Source organism: Trichogramma pretiosum, unplaced genomic scaffold, assembly GCF_000599845.2.
Source record: "Trichogramma pretiosum strain Unisexual culture from Peru unplaced genomic scaffold, Tpre_2.0 scaffold37, whole genome shotgun sequence".
Classification (NCBI taxonomy): Eukaryota; Metazoa; Arthropoda; class Insecta; order Hymenoptera; family Trichogrammatidae; genus Trichogramma; species Trichogramma pretiosum.
Genome location: NW_019641622.1, coordinates 1,446,927 through 1,462,588, shown reverse-complemented (window position 1 = coordinate 1,462,588; position 15,662 = coordinate 1,446,927). Strand labels below are relative to the sequence as shown.

Here is a 15,662-nt window from a genome sequence, read left to right as displayed (position 1 = left end):
ATCGAACCATTTCACCGAAAATAAAATAATTTAAATTTTCAATGATTTTTTCTGAAGGCCTGAAGCACTCGAAAAATCTGAAAAAATTCAAGGTTGTTCGGATTGTTGAAAAGTACCTTCATGAATTTTTTCAGATTTTTTAATAGCTTCAGGCCTTCAGAAAAAATATAGATAGAAAATGGACGTCTATAGGGGAAGAGGGGGGTAGGAGGGGGGAGGGGGTCCAAAATTTTGGTTTTGGCACTTTTTTATCGTGTACTATAACATACCAAAATTTCAGGAAAATCCGTGAACTTCGCCCGCAGGTTTATTTGAAAAATTCTGAATCTGACCCATATATATTATATATATACCCCTTGATACAGATGCGTTTGTGCGCGCGTAGCGTGTCTGCGTGTCTGGACTCGCTCTGCCTTGAGATTGACACAATTGATCATAAAAATGTCGACAAAAGATACTCCTTCTTTCTCAATACTGCTTTTACGTGTTTTGGTAAAACGTACACCACGTCGACGTGTATTTGTGCGTGCAAAGGACTCAAATGAAAGGCAACAAAAAAAGAGCGATTCGTTATTTTCGACTCTCTCGCGCGCGTCAATCTCGATACGAAAAACCTCTCTGCGTGCGAAAACGTCAATTGTCCCGAGCATCGACTTACACCGTTTGACGCTTCACGAGGTCGTTGATCTCGAACAATCGTTGCGCCGTCGTGGCCGTATTTCCTGGAAGTCACGTGCAAAGGCGTCCTTCCGTCCTTGTTGGGCAAATTCAAATCGGCGCATCTCAGCAGTAATCGTGACACATCGTAACAGCCATGGTTCAGAGCCATGTGAAGCGGCGAATTACCCGTCTTTTGACAGATGCTATTCGGATCTTGCCCGTACGCGAGGAATCTTTCGACGATATCGTAGAGTTCAAACGTGCAGGCCAGATGAAAGTGTGTGAGGCCGGTATCTTCGTCGGTACATAATCAAATCTGTCGTAGATTTCGAATAGTCCACGGACCACGATATCCTTGTCAAAAAAATTGTATTTAGCTGCTAGATGCAGTGGCGTGGTACGAAGCAGCAGCGGCTTGCCATTGTCGTCGATACGAGGCTTCTTTTTGAAGTCTGCGCGAGCCACGAACACCATGAAAGCTTCGTTTTTACGATTATCGTCCAGACCCCGGCGTTCACCTATGCAATCCATGCAGTCCGAGATAAGACACTCGATCTCTTCGGGCAGAAAAATGTTGTGGAGGTTAGGAATTTGGCCCTCCCAATTTTCGATCGAAGGATAAAGTTTTTTGAGAAGGTCGCGTCGATCATGTTTATTCTCCCAATTCACCTTATCTCATAGGCTCTTTAATTTTTCCAAGTTTTTACTTGCCCCAGATGATCTACGAGTTCGAATTATTATGGTCGTCGCTTTCGAAATCGAGAACTGCATCGAATTGATTGTTAGACGCGGCCATCGTTCAAAGCACAAAAACCACAGTTATATGTTGTTAATTATTTTTAACTTTTTTTTACGAAAATCACGTTCCTCTTAGGCCTTAGCTGTTCACGCCGCGGTACGACTTGTAGCACTTCTAGTTCTGTCGCTTGTTAGTCCCTGTTTAAAAAAAATCACTGGATTTCCAGTTGAAAAATCGAGCAGGATATGACTGGAAATCGAACTCGATTTGACTAGAAATCGAGCTGTATTTGACTGGAAATCTAGCTCGATTTTTGACTGGAAATCCAGCTCGATTTTCGATCTGAAATCTAGCTTGAGTTTTGAAAATCCAGCTCGAATTTTGGCCTTAAATCTAGTTTGATTTTTGATCTGAAATCGATCGATTTCCAGTCCAAAATCGAGCTAAATTTCTAGTCAAAAATCAAGCTAGATTTCAGTTTAAAAATCGAGCTGGAGTTCGGATCGAAAATCGAGCTGGATTTCCAGTAAAAAATCGAGCTAGATTTCTAGTCAAATACAGCTCGATTTCTAGTCGAATCGAGTTCGATTTCCAGTCCAATCCTGCTAGATTTTCCAATTGGAAATCCAGCGATTTTTTTTAAACAGGGAGTGCGATACTGCAATCGCGCATGCGGTACACGATATTTGCATCATATATATTTACTAACATCGAATCGTCTGCTACGAAACTGCGTTGTGCAGACTTTTTAACCAACTTGCCAAACGTGTCGTTATACTTTTGCACGATACAATTTGTCCTTTTTAACTTTTTTTTCTTATACATTCTTATTACAACGTTGTCATCAAATTCAAGTTTTAGATTTTCAACGGATTATGTCAGCACTGTCAATTTGCTCCAAATCATTTAGCAGGTAAATATTTTTGTTACATTCATTTTCTTGTGTTTATGCTCTCTATACGTTTGCATACATTTAGAATATAAAAGTTGTACGCAATAAATAATCCGTCAAATTTTGTCCAGATTTTCAAGGACAAAGGTTCGCAGGCAAAGATTAACTAAATCAGTGGTCAGATATAAAATGCACGCAGCTATGATACACGAAGAAAATGAAAATTTCGAAGAATTCACTTCTACCAAAGTGCAGTTTTCAGGCTTTTCTTGGCTGCATCAGGTTGCTCCGGCTTTTCCTGTCGATGGCTCCAAAGTAACTCCTTTTTTCTTGCAATATTTCGTTCACTGACAGAATCAGCTTAGTAATTTAAAAAATATATTTTCAGGTCACTGTGATTTATGAACCAAAAGATTTTTATACAACACTTTTGGAAAAATGTAAGACTGCCAAAAAAAGAATCACTCTGGCTTCTCTGTATTTGGGAACTGGTAAATTAGAACAGGAATTAGTTAAAAGTATTAGAGAAACTGTTGAATCACAATCAAAAAATGTGGAAGTAAATATTCTACTAGATTACCAGAGAGGTTCTAGGGGTGAAATCAATTCTATACATATGCTTATGCCAATGCTTATTAATGATAGGAGAAAAAACTGCAAAGTATTTTTTTATCACACACCGAAATTGAGGGGATATTTAAAAGAATTCATTCCCACACGGTTTAATGAATTAATAGGACTGCAACACATGAAAGTGTACTTGATAGATGATACTCTCATAATAAGCGGGTAACTATATGCATTTTATTAATTTAAAATATGATTGACATATTATTTAATTTCTCAATATTATTTATTTTTAGAGCAAATTTGAGCAATGACTACTTTAATAATAGGCAAGACCGTTATTTTATGATTGAAAATAGTCCAGATTTATGTGATTTTTATCATAAGCTAGTAAAAAAAGTCACAGAGTTCAGTTTTCAACTAGATTCTTATGGTGGATTGCATTATCATAGTGATTCTCATCCAACCGAAACATCTGAAGATCTCTTTACTGCTGAAGCATATCAGAAAATACATGGTTTACTTCAGTCAGAAATTGAACAACGTTCTGAACTTAATGCATCAGGTAGTGTATTATTTCTTTTACTAAGTTTTAAATCAAAATTACAATTTCACTAAAATTAGAAAATTAAAAAATTTGTTGAAAATAGCAAAATCAGATACATGGATTTTTCCATTAGTGCAAATGGCCCAAATAAATCTAAAACATGATAGCAAAATAACATTAAAACTATTAGAAAATGCACCAGCTGGTGCCACTTTGAGATTGGCAACCGGATACTTCAACTTAACATCTGAATATAAAAATGCTATTCTCAAAGATTGTCAAGCTGATTGTCATTTGCTAACAGCACATCCAGAAGCAAATGGATTTTATGGTAAATAATAATAACATTTTAATGATTTTTCATCTAAATGAATGCTTTTTAAATAAATATCCTGTTAACAGGAGCAAAAGGTGTAGCAGGAGGTATTCCGGCTGCTTATACAAAAATAGAAAAATCATTTTTCAATCAATGCAAAGAATTGAAACAAAATAATCGTGTCAAATTATGGGAGTTTGTCAAAGCTGGATGGACTTATCATGCAAAAGGATTGTGGTATTCTCTACCTGGCCATGATAAACCTTCTTTAACGCTTATTGGCTCACCTAATTTTGGTATTTACTCAATTAATTATTGCTTTGAAATATTAAGAATATTTTAATAAATTTTGTTTTGTTGAAGGTTATCGATCAGTAGAAAAAGATTTAGAAACGCAAATTGCTATTGTTACGAAAAATGAAGCTCTGCAAGATTCGTTGCAAAAGGAACACAAGCGACTGTTTGAAAAGGCTACTCCAGTAACTGAAAAAACTTTTACCCAAAAAGAAAGATTACCACCTGCGTGGGTTAGAATGGCAGTGTATTTCTTCCGGTATTACTTTTGAAAGATTTTTTGAACGGTATAATCTATGCAATGTAAGTGTTTTGTTGATTGAAACAAATAATCAAGTATTATTTATAGAAAAAATTTATGAAATTGTTCTTTTGAATTGTATTCAATTTTATTTGAATATCAAATTTTGTGATGTTTTATTTTCAAATGCAAAATCTCGTGATTTTAATAAACTTATTTATATTTATAAATTTGTTCCTTTTGTCATGATTTTGCAAGTTAATCAATTCATACTATTGTGTGAATGTAATAAAAACATATTTTTCAAGTATTTCATATTTATTTCTTATTTTCTTGGATAAAATTATGATGAAATCAATTTGTGCACAATTTATTTTAAAAAATTTTATTTTCACATTAAGTTAGATGGTACAATTATTGAAAAGTTGGTAAAACAGTATACTTTTGGCATGCTATCCTATAAGGAATATGATAAAAGCCAATGTAATAATAATTATAATTATTGAAAACAGATGGTTCACTATTAAATGTGACCATTGTATTCGTTTTTTAAATTTTAAATAATTTTTTCAAAGTTTTTTTTTCTATTACTTTTTGAAAATATGTCGTAAAATCGACAGTTATTACTTTCGTCTAAAAATTCTCTTCTGCTTGAGTGTTTTTTTAAGTTGCGGTCGTCTTTCTATATAATATATATCCCCTTACTTGTTTTTACTTAACAAAAATGCAAGTATTCACGAGGAAGAGGATATGATGTTGAAGCGGGTAATGATGACAAAATGATTTTAATTTATTTGTCATCAACAATAAAAGTTTCTTCTTTTACGAAAAATTCGACTACTTCCTCATCCATATTCTTAGTGTCTGAATCCAGTTCATCAGTATCAATGTCTGAAAAAATTTTTAGATTTAATATTTTATGCAAATTATTAAAAGTATCACAGTTTCAAAATAAACACTGAAAATAAAACACTTACTTTTACGTAATTCTAAACGTCTCTTCTTCTGCTTTGTAAATTGCTCAATACGTTCGGCACGATAAGTCTCAAATTCTTTCATGAGTTGATGGCGTTTCTCGATAAGCTCCTTAGAAGCTCTAGTGAGTCTCAATCTATCTTTGCTTTCAAATTGTGAAGAGTATTTCTTCAAATTTTTCTTGATATCCTTTATTTGCTCCGGAGTAAGTAGAGACGGTGGTCTTGGTCTCCAGTTAAATTGGTTGAATTGATTAAGGTTGATACGCTTTAGAATTCTACCTTGGAACGTCCAAAGCCAATATCCGTTATCCACACTCGTTTTCCAACTTGACACTGATGTTACAACATAACGTCCAGTTGGATCCCACTCAACATCAGAAGTCTGGTAATGATCAGTCAGATTCATGCTGGTGAAATCATTTGTGTCAACGAATTCAAGCGCTCCGGACATGGTTGTCAAACCAGCCATAACAATGAATTGACCAGATGGCGACCAGAACAAGTGATTGCATGCTCTTTTTTCTAATTTTTTAAGGAATGCTGGCTGATTTCCCACACGAACTCCGTAGAAGCTAACGTTGACAGTAGGAACTTCACCATGAATTATGGCAAATTTACTGCCGACAGGTTCCCACGCAAAAGCATGAATAGGTTCTTTCATTTCAATACTATCAACAGGGATCAGTTTTTCACGCATGTGGAAAATTTCAAAGTTATATGACATTCCTGCGAAATGTTGTATATTTTGGAACTTGCAACTTTCCTGTTAAAAAAAAAAAGAAAAAGAAACAATGTACATTAACTCCATTTTTCATAACAATAATCAGTGTATTTTGAATAGTTTTGAATCTATTTACCGTATATTTTTGTTCGGTTTTTTCTTTTTTCTTTGAGAATCTATCTACTTTCACGCACAAGTAGTCACCAGATTTTTGCCAGAAAATTTTGCAGTCAGCAACATTGAAAAGATTGTTCTTACGAATCTCGTTTCGGCTAGGAATTTCCATGAGGGTGACTCGAGCTGGAACGTCCTTATCTTCAGGCAACCAGAAAGCAATAATGTTATCAGTGGGAGACCAACTGAAGTCTCTGATTCCAGGTGTATTAATACTTTTTTTATCAAGAAGACCAAAGGACTGTGATAGGAAAATTTAAATTTGTCAGACCAGTTTTTTTCAAATTTGATTCACTTTCAATTAAGAATAATAACTTACCGGTGTTTCATAGACGCAAAGAGCATTTTCAACCATACAAGCAACATACTTGTCATCATGAGACCATTTGAAAATTGGCCAAATAGATGGACCTTTAACTTCAAATGATCGTTTCTTCTGTCCAGTTAAGATGTCCCACATGGTTAGTTTCTTATCAGTTGAGTCATCTCTTGGCGAGTAAGTGACAAGATATCTTTCAAGAGGAGAAAAATCAATGCACTCAACATTGCGTTGAACAAACTTATGTTGTTGTTCAAATTTAGGACCCCCCCATAGCGCAACTCCAAGCTTATGGAAGGTAGCTAAATAGGTACCCAATGGGGACCATTTGATGTAAGTATCAGTCCATCGCTAAAAAAAATAAACATTCATTAGTACAAGGCAAACAATGGTTTTTTTTTATAAATGCTTTAAAATACTAACAGGGCGGTCTTCTACAATAACTGGTTCAGGCTGGCTATTTTGCCAAACTTGTACCAAAGTATTTCCTGGTATTCCAGTTACAATACAGAATTGATCATACGCATCTGGGTCCAAAAGATAGCTATGCAAATCTGCAGATGCTTTGAAAGGTTGTGGACTTGGGGGCTCCCAATTTTCAGAGATAGTTTCAAATTTCTTGTAGTCTGTCACCAAATTAATCTTGAAAGTATGCTGTTTATCAAGTTTGTAGTTGTTGCCTTTTTCCACAGCCGTCAATGCCCCTTGAGGAGAACTAAATTCAAAAAAAGCATAACCAAGAGTTTCTTTGGTTTCTGGATCTTGGGGATAGTGCTTGTTAACAATTGTTCCATGTTTGCCAAGGATTTTTTCCACAACAGACTGAAGCTTTTCAAGCCTCTTAGGCTCGACTTTGGGAACTCCATCGACGACAATAACAGTCTCATACCCATCCGTCTCAGACGGTTTTGTGGCTAGGATGTCTCCTAGTAGTTCTGTAAAAAATAAAAATATTTTTAAGAAATAATAAATTTAAAACATTTTTGAAAATTTATTGAAATTACAAGGTAAAGTTGATTTCAGAATTATAATTATTAAAGATTAACCATCCGAAAAGTGGGGGAAAAGTACTGGGTCCCTCGCAGATAAAAATATACATCGTTAAATGTGCACTATATACGAATCAGCGATTCACTCGTTCACATACGGCATAGGTTATAATTTAACCTCTTCAGCGGGGGACGCTTGGCAGTTCTTCAATTACAAAACATCGACAATGTCAAAGTCACGCATGCATCCGCGTATCGTTTCCGATGCATCTAAGGAATTTGCAAAATTCAAGCGACCCAGTTATTCATCGCGCTGTAGTCGCGACGAGCGAGAAACATATTGGAGCGAAGAATTCGCACTCCCACGCGGTCGCTCGACCGGTGGCGAATTTTCACGCTCGCCGCGAGATTCGCACTCGGGGACTCACCCTCTTCGTCGACGTCGTCCACGAAGTCTTCGGGGTCGCTGAAATTCGGCTCCTCCTCGCCGTTCTGGGGCTGCTTTTCCACATTTTCATCGGCTGCAGAAGCCGCTTTATCGGCTGACGACTTCTTCGCCATGATGGGCGACTCGCAATAGGCAGAAAGAGAGACGACACGCTAACTGGCGAGTCGCGCCGTCCCGCAAACATACTTATACGCGGCTTGCCTTTGGATTATTATGATGATTATTTGCGATGCTACTGCTATGGCATAGGGGGACATGGGCAAAAGACGGACTTATCTCGCGCATCTTGCACAATTTTCTAAATTGAGTGCCCCCTCGATGAATGTATTTTTTTTGGATTTGCTGAAATTCAAAGCTTCTCAAAAGCTTTTGGTTGAACAACAATGGAAAAATGATTAATTAAGAAGATCACTGACGCTATTAAATTTCCTAAATTGGATGTAAAATTTGAAAAAATCGAAAATTGTCGTATGGCTTTTCGAATCAATTTAAAAAAAGAAACGTAAAGTGTCAAAGTGGCAAGAGGATCAGAGTTGTAAATTCAACGCACTCCTCTTTTTACATAGATCTATTAATATCCTCTAGATGGCTGCGTCTACGTTAGTCTTAGTGCCCTTATACTTAAATATTATTGCAAAACGAACGGCAATTATTTTTTTTCATCGACCATCGTACAAACCGATTGCTCAATGATGCATTGCTAAAAATTAAACGATACATTCAAATGATAAAGATCATTGATGAGAGTAACCGCAGTATAGGCTCGATACGGTTCGTGAATTCGCGCGACTCGCATGCCCGCGAATGACCATCTGATTTCGCGCGAATCTCAGCTGCTGTATTCCAGTCTGCGACTGCCTGTCCTGGTGCGCCTCTTGTAACCTGCAATGTAAGTAATAACAAAACGACTTTACATCAAGTCGGTTGTTGTTACACTTTATATGCTAGATAGGCAGGCAATACTATACATATACAGTGCGGTCAGCAAGCAGTGCTGCAGTGATCCAGCAGTGTGCATACATGCGAAATTTGTCGCGGTGCTCTTTTTGTCTCGTTTTCTCGCTTTCGCGACGAAACGTCAAAGTTAAGGTTTCACGTGCGTGGGTTGTATTGATATTCAGCGTGGAGTTACGTCGGAAGTGTCGTTGATGTGTCATTTAAATGGGTTGAAGGTGATTGACTCGCTTTGTTTGCAAACAAACATGTCACTTTTTTCGGCGCTATCACTTCTAGTAATTTTCTATCAAATGATTTTTAACAATATTGAGCTTCTTGATGATAATTTCTTGAAAAAATAATTTATAATTTTCTAATGTCTCATAAAATCATATACTTACATGTTATGAACAATTTATGGTGAATATTGATTTTTGTTTATTTCTATTATGCTTAGATTCAATAATCATGGCAGATGTTAGATTACTTGTCCAGGAAGAAGGACGAGCAGCTAGAAATTTAATAGCATTCAATGTACCCTTGGAATCCGATGACACTGAAAAAATAACTCGTAAACCTCCCAGTGTACCTAAGGTTCTTCAAAACTCTGCATCAAAAAGATCTCTTAAAAGTTGTGCCAGGGTTAGATCAGCATCTACTGGCAGAGATAAACGTTCGGGTAATTTTCCAACAATAATGTACCATTTATCAATTAATTTACTTGTATTCACTAGAAATTAATTTATAATTTAATTGTAGAAATACAAGCTAGATACTGGGCTTTCCTTTTTGGTAATTTACAACGAGCAGTAGATGCAATTTATGAAACCTGTGAAGAAGATGAAAATATTACAGAGTGTAAAGAAGTAATTTTAGTTTTGGAAAATTATACTCGTGATTTCCATAATCTTATAGAATGGTTCAAAGTCAAATGGGCTTATGAAACATCACCACCTCCATTGAGAAGAACACCACTAGCATGGGAAGTTCGCAAAACCTCACCATGTCGAACATGGAATCCAACAGTTTTAAGTAAGCCTGGTAGTCCGTTGCAGAGAACTAGTCCTACTATTGCAGTAGAAGAAACAATACCTGAATGCAAATCATCAAATGTCACAGATAATAATACTGAATCTCAACCTCCAAAGCAAGAAGTTGTATCTAAGAATCCAAAATTAGTCAAGGAAACTAAAAATCAAGCTTCAAAAATTGATGGTAATAATTTTGAAATATATTTTATCAAAATGAGATTTTATTTCAACTGGTATTTCAATTTTAGGAAATAAGGTGTTTAAAGAGAAATCGACTTCAGCTAAAATCCAGACAAGAACTCCAAGTATTCTGAAACGCCCATCTTCAGGTCAAAAGACACTAGAAGCTGAATCAAAAGTCCTTACAGAGAGTAATGTAAATGTTCTGAAATCTAATGCAGAATCGAGAACCGCCGCTATAGCTCGCACTAGACAACAATCCCAAATCGCAACTTCTAAGGTCAAGAGCGCAGATTCTCCAAATATCAGTAATAATGCTAACTCAGAGAACGCCAATAACGATGTTATTTCTAAAAAAAATAACGAAGTTAAAAAAGATATTGAAACGGTTAAGAATCAAATCAACACGAATCTCAACAAAGCCAGCTCTACAACCTTAAGGTTTTGATCAACATTTTATGAAAATGTGGTTGTGTCCTTATAAATACATGGATAATAATATACATAAATTATTTTTCAGCGTGCCAGAAGTGAAAACCGTCAATACAGGCACCAACACGAAGTCACCCGTCAAACCGAGTACGGTAAGCATGAGTACGTCTTCAAGCACCACAACCAAGACCAAAGTTGCTGCAACTACGACAAAACCAGCTTATTCCACAATATCGCGTATGAAGACGACCCTCAGCAGTAGCAGTCAGCAAGCAACCGTAGTCCCAATTTCTTCGGCCCCTGCATTGAATCAGCAGCAGACGCAGCAACAAAAAATTGAACAACCACCAAAAATTCTAATACGTAGCAAAACGACCTTGGGGGTTCAAAGTAGCACTGCTCCTTCTAACAGCAGAACTAGACCCGGAACATCGGTAATGGTGAGAAGACGTATGCAAGCTCAGGGCGAAGTAAGATCATAACGAGCTTTCACTGTTATCCAATTTATCTCGAAAAATTTCAATGAAAAATTTCATGCTTTTCCACAGCCTTACTCTCGTAAAAGCAAATCTATGAACCCCAATGACATGAGCGCATCTTGCGAAGTATTGGCTCGTAATAAACCGGTCAGACAGCAGAAGCCACAGCCCAAAGAGGACGTCGACGGTTGGCAGACTGTACGAGGCCGTTGGCGTCGCGGTAGTTCGCACGGTCTTATCATGTCCACGAGATTCCAGCGACCAAGCACAGCCAGCTCGCTGCCTGCTTTGTGCACCGAATCGCCCGTGCCTGTCGATAAAATGAAAAAAAATGTCTCGGATGCTTCGGCACGTTCCAAACGAAAGTACAACACCAATAGCAATAACGGCGCGAACGGTAATCAAATCTTTCAGAGCAACAATGACAAAGATAAAGAAAATAAAAGCAAGGATAAAATAAATCAGAAAATCCCTGTAAAGAGTGGTGACGGTAAAAAAATCGAAAAAGAGGAACAGGTTTGTTAGATTGATTTTTGACAGCTAAAAATTTCAGCCACTTTAATACTATTATTAATCATTTACAGAAAGAACAATTGACTGGACAAGAGTCGTCCGAGGTAAATCCAACTTCCCTTACGATAGCTGCTACGTTGAAGAGCGAAGCTGAACTGCTTGAAAAGCGCATCCAACAATTTTTGCTCGCGCAGGCAGAACGTGAACGTATATGGATCGAAGAAGAAAGAAAAACCGAAGAAGCTGATTCTCAGCGGTCCAAACAGTTGTCCGATGAAGAGGCATTGTTACAGCAACAGATTCTCGAACTCGGTAAGAGTTAATGATGATAAAAAGGCAAAAGCTGTTTTACATAGGATTCTAATAAAAATTTGTGTTTTCTTAAAGAATCCACGGAAATCGACGTTGATACGGAAACCGACGAAACCGATGCTGAAACCATTCTCGACGTCGAGGAGGACATAATTCCATTGAGCAGCGATGACGCCACTGTCACAGTAGACGACATTGACATGAGCTTGGAAGATCGCTACGAGAACATGCTCGAGGGTATGTCGTGGGCCGAGCGCATGGATACGCTGGCTCAACTGCAAGCCCTGGTTGCCAGACATCCAGGCCGAGCGATCGAGCTTCACCAGAAATTATCGTCGCCGTCCAGGAAACGTTCACTGCCTGAAACTCTCAGGAGGTAGGTTTTGCTCTTTCTGATTTTTATGTGAAATATATGAGTCAATGATAAAAATTTACTTATTCGTACAGATATCAAGCGAAACAAGCTTGCGCCCAGCGTAAACGTCAAAAGCTACTCGAGGAAAAATCTCAACGACTGCGAGAACTGCTGAACAAAGTCGAGGACGTAAAAGTCGCCAAGAATCAACTCATAGAGGATAAACGCGCAAGACTGGAGCTGAAACTCAAAAGAGCCGAAGAAAACCGTACACAGTATTTATTGGAAATCGTACGCAAAGCACATGACGAAGAGTCGAAGCTGAAAGAAATAGCGTTTATCAATGAGCTCGAGGCGCAGAATAAACGTCACGACTTCATGGCTCTGTGTCAAGAACAAGAAGAACGATTACAGGTAAGACAAATTTTGTCCGCTCGTCCCAAAAGTGTACGCGTCTCTAACTTTTTCTACGATTTCAGGGTATCCAGGAGGAACGTCAAAGGCGTCAAGAGGAGAAGGCAGCCAAAGAAGCAGCAGCAGAAGAACGACGTCGGACTTTAGAAGCCGAAAGACTAATGAGAATCCAGCGTATGAGACAAGTTCGACGAGAACGCGAGGAAAGGGTGGGTAAAATGCAACTGGAGCGTGAAAAGGAACGTCAGGAATTGGCTCGGGAAAAGGCGAGAGATCGCGAGGAAAGATTGTCAGCTCTGCACGCGGCTCAACTGGCCAATCAAGAAGAATTGCAGAAGAAAATTGCGCAAAAGCAACAAGAATCTGCTCGAAGACACGTGGAAAATATCGAGCACATCAGACAGCGTGCCGTGGAGAGTAGTATAATGAGAAGCGAGGAGCTACCACCAACGTTGAAAGAGTACCCGATTTTAAAGCAATGCTGTTTGTGTAATAAAACGGTTCGTTTTATATCTCATTGTATACAGAAGTGAAAATTACTTGCCTCAAATAAATACCAATCGTAAAATTTTCTCTTGCAGATAGCGAATGAAGTTCAATTGTTGAGTCACTTGAAGGGCAAACAACATTCCGAGGCCGTTCGTAATGCGCACGATGGTCGCGAGCCGAATCGCGACGATTTACAAAAATTCAATATCACGCAAATCAAAGACTTCCCGGTGCAACCGGCGATTGAATCCGAGGACAAAAGTAAAGCGGCCAAAGAAAAGCAAAAAGCCCTGAAGCGCAGAAGTCGAAAGATCAAGCAACGCATGACAGCTCGTAGTATAGAATTTGTTGATGCGTCTCTCAACACAAAGACCGTCGATTCGTCCAACAAATCAAAATTTCGCAGGAATTTAAAAGAGTTGGATAAGCTGGCTCAAAATCACGTTAAAGCCGTTTGGGCTGGTGCGGCAGTCGCCAGTTTAGAAAGATGCCTTGGAGAAATTTCCAGAGGTTTTTCTAAAGCCGTGAGTTACTGTTATTTTATTTGATCAATGATCGATGAATTTGATTTCATATTGATAACGATCACAACTTTGTGTGTCTTTTTCAGTGCCCATTAGATCAAGATTCATTTGCTCAATTAGGTGGATTTGAAACTCTTACAAATTTACTTAATCTGGGTGTGAATGTCCAAAATATATCGCAAGCTTTACCGAACAAGTAAGTTGAAAAGTTTCAGCTTTTTCTTCATACTCTTTCCAAACAACAATATTCAGCTTCTCTTTATTTTCCATGACAGAAGCCTAGTGTCCGTGTGCAGAGTCTACGCTATGGCTTTGAATGGGCACAGCAACAATATCGACATGGTCCTGTTGAGCAACAAAATAATTGTAATACTCGATCTTCTCATGCAAAGGCTCGAGGTAAAATTCACCACTCTTTCATATTCGTGAAATTTTTACCGATCGCGCGTACTGGTCGTTTCAAAGAGTTGACGCCCGAGGGCGCTACCGTGAACCGAATCTCCGAAAATATCCAAAAAGCTCTCCGCGATCGCGCAAAGGGAAATTACATTAGCGTGACACATACAAGCAGAGTCTGGTTGGCAAATCCACGAATTCACGAAGTGCTCACATTGCGCTGGGAATGGCATTTCCTTTAACATTCCTGCGTAATCAGACCGACCGCAGAGAGGCGTATATGTACAAAATAAAAGTAGCGAATAAATCGCAAAAAAAGAGATGGAGCGAATGAGAGAAAGAAAAGAAGCACGTCGATCTTGCCACCCATAACGACGCGAAAGCATAATATGTAAAATAAAATCGTATAAGAATTTCACGTTATTAGGTGTTCGCATCGTCGAAGCTGTCACGTTATCTCTCTAGCAACGGGGGATTAAAGCCGACTTAAAGTCGCGCACACGTTGAATACATTCCTTTCGCTCCGCTCGTCATTTCTCTCTCTTTCTCTGCTTTTTTTTCACATTTTTTTCCTCAACTTCGTATATACATACTTTCGTGCTACCGGTTATAACGCTACTCTCTTTGCACATTACAGTAGTTGTGTATGCGAGCGCGCGCCGCGCGTGTGTACACTCGAAGGAAAGAAAAAGAGAGAGAGAAAAGTTCACCCTAATCGCGTTATGGGCAGGACTCTGCGGGCGTACCGCGGCTGCACCATTGTACATCATCAAAGTGGCCAGTGCCGCGTCTTGGCTCATTGAACAGAGAGAAAGAGAGTAAACTTTCGATTTCCTATATTGTATGCGGCCTTTAAGATTTACAATTTTACCCTGTTGATACGCGGTGCGTATATATATATGAGCAATTCCACAATTGATCTGCCAAATTTTCGACTGAAAATGGGTTATTATTCTGGAGGTCCTAGGGAATTAGAAAAATGCATGAAAATTTTGGTAGGTATTTTTGTTGTGCTTACTTCTGTGAAAAGAAACGTTCTCTTTTTATAGAAAACAGTTTTTTTTTTACGTTCGAGAGTACTTGACATGACTCCGATCATTACCCTCACACTCCCCTTGATTTTATTATTCAAAGTTTTGAAAAATTATGCTGATTGTAAGATTGAAAAAAAAAATGTCTCAAAAAATTTAACAAAAATTTCACTGTATACTTTGAGCAATCCTAAGAGTTTTTATTCCTGGTAAACTTTTTCTCAAATTGATAACAAAATCATTTTGGGCGTCATTTCGTTAACCCCACGACAAAAATCCGGTGTAAAACCAGTCATTTTAATGTTTCCACATTATGTCATGGTATGATGTGTTTTCAAGTTTTCGACCAAGGTTTCGACGTATACTCTCATAAAATAACATTGATTCGCATACTTTTCGAGCTTCCTAGGACCTCCAAGAATAACAACCAATGTTCATTACAAGCGTCCAGCGAAAAAGAAAATTGGACTCGTTTCTAGACGAAAATTTGGCGGGTCAATTGTAGAATTGCTCATATATAGCCATTTGCTCGCGCACTTACGCATGCCTGAGTGTATGTATGCGTGCATAAGGAAAAGAGAGGGAGAGAGAGAGAAAGGGAGAGAAAGGAAAGCAAAGACTAAAAATGGACCTTCCGGTCACGGGAAATGCTGACCCATTGCGAAGGGTTCGAAATCGGTTCTAGG

General features: G+C 38.1%; 3 protein-coding genes across 6 annotated transcripts in view; 2 read left to right on the top strand and 1 right to left on the bottom strand.

Annotated features, from left to right (window-relative positions):
- The first annotated feature begins 2,124 nt into the window (after positions 1-2,124).
- On the top strand, positions 2,125-4,351 carry LOC106649613 (CDP-diacylglycerol--glycerol-3-phosphate 3-phosphatidyltransferase, mitochondrial). The gene is made up of 7 exons (XM_014367086.2): positions 2,125-2,312; positions 2,423-2,606; positions 2,680-3,080; positions 3,155-3,423; positions 3,509-3,736; positions 3,808-4,017; positions 4,085-4,351. Exons 1-7 carry the CDS (start codon positions 2,275-2,277, stop codon positions 4,285-4,287), a joined length of 1,533 nt encoding a protein of 510 aa, XP_014222572.1. The 5' UTR covers positions 2,125-2,274; the 3' UTR covers positions 4,288-4,351.
- Positions 4,352-4,625: 274 nt separating this feature from the next.
- Positions 4,626-8,029, bottom strand: LOC106649592 (eukaryotic translation initiation factor 3 subunit B-like). Its single transcript, XM_014367060.2, has 6 exons — positions 7,865-8,029; positions 6,871-7,382; positions 6,448-6,798; positions 6,091-6,369; positions 5,234-5,996; positions 4,626-5,147 (listed from the first exon to the last, which is right to left on the bottom strand). Exons 1-6 carry the CDS (start codon positions 7,995-7,997, stop codon positions 5,047-5,049), a joined length of 2,139 nt encoding a protein of 712 aa, XP_014222546.1. The 5' UTR covers positions 7,998-8,029; the 3' UTR covers positions 4,626-5,046.
- A 719-nt stretch (positions 8,030-8,748) lies between these two features.
- Positions 8,749-15,662, top strand: part of LOC106649716 (S phase cyclin A-associated protein in the endoplasmic reticulum) — a 33,748-nt gene continuing 26,834 nt past the window's right edge. The window contains exons 1-13 of one of the 4 annotated variants that reach the window (XM_014367300.2): positions 8,749-8,773; positions 9,278-9,499; positions 9,580-10,035; positions 10,100-10,472; positions 10,552-10,933; positions 11,012-11,458; positions 11,527-11,767; positions 11,843-12,143; positions 12,215-12,536; positions 12,602-13,036; positions 13,118-13,549; positions 13,636-13,745; positions 13,825-13,948. In XM_014367300.2, coding sequence (XP_014222786.1) covers positions 9,289-9,499; positions 9,580-10,035; positions 10,100-10,472; positions 10,552-10,933; positions 11,012-11,458; positions 11,527-11,767; positions 11,843-12,143; positions 12,215-12,536; positions 12,602-13,036; positions 13,118-13,549; positions 13,636-13,745; positions 13,825-13,948 — 3,834 coding nt within the window. In that variant the 5' untranslated portion in view covers positions 8,749-8,773; positions 9,278-9,288. The other 3 variants (XM_014367302.2, XM_014367299.2, XM_014367301.2) reach the window with 3 other exon arrangements.